This window comes from Porites lutea, chromosome 7, assembly GCF_958299795.1.
Source record: "Porites lutea chromosome 7, jaPorLute2.1, whole genome shotgun sequence".
Lineage (NCBI taxonomy): Eukaryota > Metazoa > Cnidaria > Anthozoa > Scleractinia > Poritidae > Porites > Porites lutea.
In genome coordinates, this window is record NC_133207.1 from 33,124,307 (window position 1) to 33,133,378 (window position 9,072).

Consider the following 9,072-nt stretch of genomic DNA (forward strand, 5'->3'; position numbering starts at 1 on the left):
CATATTTTTTCCTTTAAAAATTTTTCATCTGTTCGGATTTCCTGGCTGAAAGTCTAGTGATCCGAATATTATAGGGATCAAAACTTTTTTTTACATCATTTGACCTGACAGTGCTCTTATTATTACACTGTCAGGTCAAATGATGTAAAAGTACTCAAATCGCTCTGAAACTTCGTAAAAACAAAGACAACGACTCCATGTAACAATAATTACACTTTATTGATAACTTTTATCGCTTTTACTTCATTTATTTCATCTAAGTTTCAAACTCTATTTTTCCCATACAAACTCTCATATTACGCCACAGGTGGCCCATATTACGCTTGGTTCACCTGTGGTTAAATCTAGAAATTGCGAGAGCGTGTGCGTGAAGAAAACAAAGATTTCAGATAAAAAATAAGTTGATTAAACGTGCGGCTAATTCAGCTGTAGTTACACATAATGTTCTTTACCCCCTCTGGTTTAATTTATTTATTATTCATTCAACGTATTTCCCCGATTTTGATTGGCTAAAAGCACACACATAATTCACCTTAAGCGAACTACTGATGAATTTTGCGTTTAATGAACCGATTACGTCAAGAGTGCAGCCGTTATTTATTATCATTAACGAGCTTCCACCCCAGAACAAGTAATGCAAAATAGAACAGAACTATAGACCGAGGCCTCAGTGAAAACTCGATAAAAGTTTCGTCGGTTGGCATATAAAAAATTTTCATCAGATGGGGGATCATTTCTTAGCTTAACGACAACGAACTAAGATTGCTTGTAGCTTGTACCTACTAAAAGGCTTTGGTGCGTAAATTATTTATAAGTGTAATTAATAAGTGCATGTATATGTAAAATGACAGGTTTCTTAGTCAAGAGTCAAACAACCATCCCTAATATACTTGGTTATATGAACTGGATCTATCTGATATCAAGTCTTCATCATGGAATTGCAATTCTGCCAGACAAGATTGAAAGAGCTAACACAACTTGTCCACCTTCATGGAAATGTCATGCTCTCATTTTGTGTCTTAAACTTGGTGTTTTCTTTCGTGGCGGTTCTCGGGAACTTCCTTGTTATTCATGCTCTATGGAAAGCATCATTAATACCACCCACCATTAAGACGTTGTTTCTGAGTCTTGCCATCTCTGATCTTGCTGTAGGAATCTTGTCGCAACCAATGTTTGGTGTCATTATCGCCGTGATGTTAAGAAGATTATCAAATGGACAACACAACTTTTCTTTATTCTGCCCGACTGTTCTAACCGTATGTTATTATTTTATGTTTGGGCTCTCATTCGCGTCGTTTTTAAATGTTATCATCATAACACTGGATAGACTTCTCGCTGTTCGGCTCCATCTGCGTTACCAAGAGCTTGTAACGTTAAAAAGGCTTATTATAGTATTGGTGGCTTTATGGATCACAAGTGCTATCGGTACCTCCATACTTATTTTTCTTCTTAAAGGAAGTCGCTTAACAGGTGCCGTTGTTGTCTTTCTTGGAATTATTTTGACTACTGTGGTTTATATTTATATTTACAAAGTTGTCAGGTTTCATCGAAACCAAATCCGATGCCAATTTCAAGTACAAAATCGTCAGGGACTGGAGATAACCCGTCAAAACAAGTCTGCCTATAACGCCTTGATCGTTTATGTTGTTTTCGTTGCATGCTATCTTCCACTTTTCACAACTTTTATATTATTAACAGTTGAAAACTTTAGAAGTTCATTTTTGGTGTATGATCACGTCTCGATATTTTTTGCTTTTCTCAATTCGTCGTTAAACCCCCTTCTTTATTGTTGGCGGTATCGAGAAATTCGCGTGAATGTGAAAAACAGTCTGTCAAATATATTTTGCGTAAGATAGGCGAACTGAAGCATAAACAGATATACAGTAAACACCCGCATTTAAGAACAAATGGATTAAGAACACCAGGCTGAAATTTGGCCAATAAAGCCCCATTTTTATAAGAACAAGATCAGCCTGAAAATTGTAACTTGTTCTTATAAAATGGAAAAAGTGTCATAATTACAAAACATGTAAGTTTATTTTTGCTGTCAGAAAACTTCATTTGTTAATATAATCAAATAACAGAATAATTATATATTTAATTTATTTTCTTCAGTAAAATATGCTAAATATACCTTTAGCAACATGTTTTGGATAGTATTACTAAAGAAAAATTTAAGAACATTTTAAGAACATTTTGAGGCTGATTTGTTATTAAGCACCCGATAAATAAGAACTCAATCAGCCTGGCCTCCGAAATCGTGTGTTCTTATATGGGGGTGTTTATTGTATACGAAGTCGCATCAGGCTGAAAGCAGCTTCAAAAAGCGAATTGCCAGGGCACAACAGTGTTTATCGAAGCCCTTAAAAAAAACTAGGAAAAAGGAAGATCAAAATCCTGGATTTAAATACATGAATAGAGAAATCAATAATATAACTGAATAAAATAAAAAGAGCTTTTTTGTGTAAACTCTGTCTTTTGAATACACACCCTGTACTTTTACTTGCGTCAAATTTTAAAAATATTTCTCACCATTAAAAAAGACATCAATTGCATGCGTGTAGCCTCTTCAATATTTCCTAGCATATTTAACCGACTCACCAAAGTCGACAATCATGAATATTTAGAATTCGCCAAGGTTTCCAATCACAATGTGAATGTACAATACATAAAATTAGATTCATTTCAATCCATCAATACATACTGCGGTCTGCGGGCCGGCAGGTTTTCTTCAAATTAGTATATTAGCGCTTGTTTACCACCTGCACATTGATTACTGAGTTCATATTAAGACTCAACAGCTACATATAGCAAACAAACGCTAAAAGTAAAAAATGTGAGAGAAAAGGTGACCTTTGTAACTGACATTTTTTTCTCTTCTCCCCTTCAGTGGATGAAAAACAAAGCAGATAAATACGTCTTCGCTCACACTACATAAAAGAATCCATTTATGAAAATTCCCGCGACAATTAAACGACCACCTTTTTTATTGCAGAGGGGATAATTGTTCACAATGAAAATGTGTGAAAAATCCTTTCAGATAATCATGCAAAGGAAAAATGTTGCAAACAAATGTATGGTAAATTCAAGCAAACAGACGAATTTGTTACGTTCATTTTTTATCATGACTGCCGCCCAACAATGCAATTTGTTTGGTAATAGTCGTTTACAGATAACATGTAAACAACATTATAAAGTAAAGAGACACCACTATATGCCTGACTAATAGCGATAAAATCTGAGGATTGTTAAAGAAATATTCAAGCATGCGCAAGCACCTTTCAATCAATATAAAGGCACGTAATCAATTGTTAAGCGCAAAAAAAATGGTGTAATAGGCGTACAAAGAAACGTATTTTACAGTTTATCGATTTAAAAAAAGCGCAGTGTTAACTTCAGAAGTGTCTCAGCTAGCCGGCGGCTAAAATATTATCGTAAATTCTTGAAGACATTCATCAGGCTAGAACAGTTAATATCTCTTTAAATATTCTCAAAACATAGCCAAAGTCTTAGTCTTAATGATGCTGACAGTTTCGATGACTGTCAGCCATCTTTGTCAAAACTTGGAAATCGATGTTGTGTCACTATTCACTAAGACCCCTATACAGGAGACATTCGGTTAGCCATCATAAGAGAACGCCTAGAAAAAGATCAAGATCTGAAGAAAAGAACAAACCTAGAGGTTGATTATATAATGGATCTCACAGAATTTATTGCCACCACCACATACTTCAGTTTCGGAGGACAATTATTCAAACAGAAGTTCGGAACGGCCATGGGCAGCCCTGTATCCCCGATCCTGGCTAACTTCTTTATGGAATGGCTAGAACAACAGGCCATCGCCACTGCTCCCATAGACCGTAAACCTAAGCTATGGAAAAGATATGTGGATGACATCCTAGAAATAATTAAGAGGGGAGAGGTGGAGGCTCTGACAGGTCATCTCAACGGAATAGACAAAACAAACAGCATCAAATTCACGCACGAACCAGAGAAAAATGGCCAGGGGCCCGTTTCTCGAAAGTCCCGATAATTAACGGGCCCGGTAAGCCGTCTCCGTTTATATTAAAGATCGAGGTTTCAAAAGTTTTGCATCTAGCATGATAGAACTATCAGTTAGTGAAACAAAATGGAGTAGTTTGCTAGCCAGGACCCGCGCTCTTATTCTTTATATTTCGATTTGAATATTTGATTTCGGGCCCGAAAAGTTACCGGGACTTTCGAGAAACGGGCCCCAGAGTCCCGGTAACTTTTCGGGCCCGAAATCAAATATTCAAATCGAAATATTAAACATAAAAAATAATTAAATATTAAATATTAAATAATTAAATATTAAATATCAAATCGAGTTGCTCAAAGCTGGGTTAAGATAACCCAGGGTTAGTGCCAGATTTGAATTCAGATTTGAAAGCTTAAAAATCATTTTAGTTTTAATTCCTTTTGTCTACAAGTTGATGATTGGAAGCTCTAAAAATAACAGAGAAAATTTCCGAGAAAATGCTTTTGAACAAAAGAAAAAGAAACCCTGGTTAAATTTAACCCCGGGTTAAGCGCTAGTCGGCCTTCGAACAAATGGGCCCAGGAGGGACGACGGATCCATCAAACCACTGGTTTACAGGAAAGTCACACACACAGACCAGTACCTTTCGTTTCAGTCGCATCATCCACTTCAGCACACACTTGCTGTCATACGGACGTTATTGGAAAGGAGTGACAGCATTGTCACGGAAGAAGAAGACCGTAAACAAGAGGAAGAACACATAAGAACAGCCCTCTGTACATGTGGTTACTCGGATTGGGCGATAAAGAGGGTCAAAGAGCAAATGAAAAGGAAGAAAGCTATTAGAAAAGATGAATCCAAGAAAGATAAAGCACAAGAAAATCAAGAGGAGTGGTGACTGTCCCATACTCATTCACGGAGAAAATACAGTGGTTAAACCTCAAACCACCCTCAGACAGGTTTTAGTTCACCCGAAAGACAAAGTTGATAAGCAAAAAAAGGCTGGAGTGGTGTACAAAATCCCGTGCAACCATAGGAAAAGGTATACATCGGTGAAACAGGGAGACAGCCCGGAACCAGGATGGCACAGAACACAGAAAGGAAGCAGAAAAGATCTCTGACAAGAAATTTCACAAGATCCACCCGCAGAGCTTCCACCAATGAGCACCATAAATCAGCCATAACAGACCACGTCCGTCAGAACAATCATATTATGAATTGGGAAGCAAGTGAAATAGTTGAGGAGGAAAGCGACAAGTTTAAGAGATGGATCAAGGAAAGCATATGTATTAGATCGAACACTCCTACTATATATGAACAGGAACGAGGGAGCCTATCAGCTTTCTCTCATATGGACACAAGTGATCTCCACCCCCGCACCAGGGGAGGGGGCGTCCACAGAGTGACTGGCGCGTTTATCGCAATAATTAACACCTTCAGAAGCCTATCTAAAGCTTGCGACACCTTTGACGATTTCCAAGTTTTGACAAAGATGGCTGACAGTCATCAAAACTGTCAGCATCATTAAGACTTTGGCTATGTTTTGAGAACATTTAAAGAGGTAAAATATTATCGATCCGCAAAGTCGGCAGTGTTCCTTAGCTTGTGATGACGTCATTGAAAATGGAAGCCGTCTTTGTCGCTATCTTGGATTTCCAATAAAAATTTATAACCTTATGGAAAGAGAAATGATTATTTATGAGATGATTTTCCTATCTGAGCGGGTCGAACCGAATGTTGAAAGCAAGTTTTGAATATCTGTGTGATTTTGCTAAACGGTGTCTGCTAAGTTTTCGCTTGAACACGGGCATCGCCCGTGTTAAAACCAGTGTAGCCGGAAAAAACCAGGGGGCTTGGCGTCTTGCTAGGTGTCAGCAGAGAGCCCAGGCCCAGACCTATCCGTGGGTGGGTGGCTTCCTAGTTTTGTGTGAAAACCAGGGGGGTAGGGAGGGGAGATTTTGTCACTTTCATTAGAGTTTTATGTCAGAAAGCAGTGCAAAGTCAGAGAATTTTTCCTGTGGCCTAGGTCAGCCAAATCAATGCGGTGACTCATAATCATAACACTACTAGCCGAGCTTGGGGGAAGTCATTGACTAGTCATAAGCTTCATGGGTGGGGAGGGTGTGTAGTTGCTCCTTGGACTTGGCCGTCTAGAGACTCAGTGCAGGCACCTTGTATGAAATCTACACAGATATATATCTTAAGAAGTATATATGAAGAGCACTGCACTTTGATATATATACATATTTATTAAATAGACACGAGTGTTTTACGGGGAAATATACCACTCGTAAAATTCATAAAAGCTACCTCCGGGACCCGAGTGGTTTATTTTCCATAATCTCACACGTGAGTTGATCGATGACGTAATTTCGGTAATTTCAGGAAATCAATGAGCGTGAAACAGACCAGCTTTATGACCCCTAGCTCAATATGAGGCAAAAGGCAAAAATAGACATATAGCATTTGCTCACTCAAATTCAGAAAGAATTTTCCACAGCAAATAACTTCCAATAATAACCTCCAAAAGATAAGACATGTAATCTCCATCTTTGTGTTGTTCAGCCTCGCTCGCTGAGGAGTGTTCCAGCCCGTAGAAGAAGCTTTCGCTCTATGTTTTTCATCGAAGGTCGGCCGAATTTCGTAATGTGGCCACTGAACAGGTTTCCGATTTTTGCAAAGCGTGAAATTGAGTAAGCATTTTTTCGTTGCACTTATGGCAAATCACGGACCGGATGAATTTATATGGGTGAATTTAAGTGCAATCTTTTCCGATATTTACGCTCCACGGCCTGACATGTCCATAGGGCTCTCAATCCTGTCTCGAAAGAAACGGCACAATTTCTTCTTCTTCTATCGCTGTATCAGTCCTCACTATTGTAACTAGTCAACAACACACTCTTCAGTGATAAGAAATACATCAAAAATATAACATAAGTATATATCGAACGTTCATTCATCGAGTCTTGGTGATCTCCCTCAAAGCATAGTCGAAAGCGGTCATTGCTTCACGCCCGTCTAGCCCATTTCCACATTTATAACACACAACACAACTAGAATATCTCTAGAATGTCCCAGTAATTTTTTTAAGGCGTCAAAAAATTTCTCAAGAGTGTTATTCGAAACTGAAGATGATTCATGGATCGAAATAACAATCAAAATTCAGCCGGAAGCATCGAAAGAAAAATCTCATTTTGTCAGATAATTTGAAGCCATTGGTCGCCACCTGATGCACAAGTCTTCCACCACTTGTTCTTCGATTGTGTTACTAAAATAAGGGCAAACACTGTTGGGAAAACGCGAAACACGGCAGATTTTCAAGCACTTCGAATCCACTAGAGGATATTATTAAGCCGCCATGTTGTGAAATAACCCTTAATTGTTTCGCACATTTGCAAAAATGGAAAAGCTCTGGACTGAGCTGTGCGGACTCCAATCAAACCAAAAAGGAACTAGTTTTTTCTTTTCCAATATCCTTGCCTTTCCTATCTTTACTTTTAAGGGTTTTTTTAAACAAAAAGCAGAGGAAAGAATTTTAATTATTTTCTCCTCCCTTACGCACGTTTCGGACGTGACTGACATGCCGGAATCCTCATTTCCGTAACTGAGCGCCGTAGCTTAAAAAACGCTCATTTATCCTCGTGCCTTTTTACATTTTTCTTTTGCTAAAAGCAAGGAATTGGCAGCTTAATCGCCTAGACTAGTACGGTCTTCAAAGCTTCAGTGGGTTTCTGACATAAGTTCTTCCATTGGTCTATTAAAGGAGCCGCAAAAGTTTGAAATCTATAGGTGGGAAGACGTTGAGAACGAACGTTAGTTATCAATCCCTAACTTCGCTAACCAAGGTGCATGCAGCTTCAAAGTATTAACACAAACAGTCCTCTTTACAAATTTGCATAGAGGGCCATTAAAAGTGTGTATCTGAGCACCTTTTTAAAGTAAGGATGTAAATACGTTGTTAAACTGGACTGATGATGTCACAAACTATACTGAGTCGGATATGGCTACAAAGGCTTGACAGCTTTTTCCTTGTCAGTTTTTAAGGTGAGATTATCGTTGTAGATTACTCAAGTTCACTCTGTTCAGAAAATCAAAACCAATCGACAGTGATAACGGACAACCTTTGATTTAGACGATTATACAGGAAGAATTTAAAGAACATAAAAATGATAAAACTCATTTTTTTCATCTGAAAAAAATAGCCCTTATCAAATTTGTTATTAAAATAACTGCAATTCGATATTAAACATTGAAAACTTTTGTGTACTAAAGAGTTTTAATTTCGTAGAAATTGTACTTCAAAACACGTCATTGACCAGCAAAAGTGATAGAGTGGCAATTTATTGATATCGGCAGGCTATTATTCAATACGGTATTAAAAAAAAAAAAAAACAGATCAAGTGATAGCGTGACCATTTTTTAACATCCAGGCTATTAGTAAACGATAAAAACCTATAGAATATAAAAAAAATAGATCACTGAACTAGCCTAAACAAAATAAAAAGGGAAAAACATTACGTTTTCATAACGTACAAATGACATCTCTATTTTCTTTTCTTTTCGTTCGATGTCTATAAGTTTCTTTGCTTTTTCTTTTGCGCTCTTTATTAAATTTAAGGCTGAGAACAAAACCATCGTCGAAATGTAGGGTGGGAATAGAAATCTTTATTCTTTTGCCAGATTTAAAGTCGACAACGCGCGAATTTGTAATTAGTGTCGAAAGATAATCAGAAATCATTTTTTGAAAGCAAAGATTCTAAAGCACAAAGCCATATGCCAGTTTTCCTACACACGTCATACAGACTAATGAAATAGCTTTTTAAAATTCAATTACCCGAACATCATAAAGGAGTTTGTGTTTGAGGAACTATGACGAGTATAAATGAAAATTGCAATTGCAAGCTGGAATACAATCGGTAAAAACGGAAAAAGAAAATCAAACTGACAAAAACAGGAGATCTATCTCCTTTGTCGTTAAGTCGGGCGGCTGCTTTTTGCTTGCAGCAAGTGAACAAGCATTTCGAAAGGGAATATGGAATTTGTTCGCGTTATATAATTAATTGTTTATACCC

At 37.5% G+C, this 9,072-nt stretch overlaps 1 protein-coding gene across 1 annotated transcript; it reads left to right on the top strand.

The window, feature by feature from the left end:
* Positions 1 to 930: 930 nt before the first annotated feature.
* LOC140942635 (melanocyte-stimulating hormone receptor-like) lies at positions 931 to 2,043 on the top strand. Its single transcript, XM_073391569.1, has one exon. It carries the CDS (start codon positions 933 to 935, stop codon positions 1,854 to 1,856), a length of 924 nt encoding a protein of 307 aa, XP_073247670.1. The 5' UTR covers positions 931 to 932; the 3' UTR covers positions 1,857 to 2,043.
* The last annotated feature ends 7,029 nt before the right edge of the window (positions 2,044 to 9,072 follow it).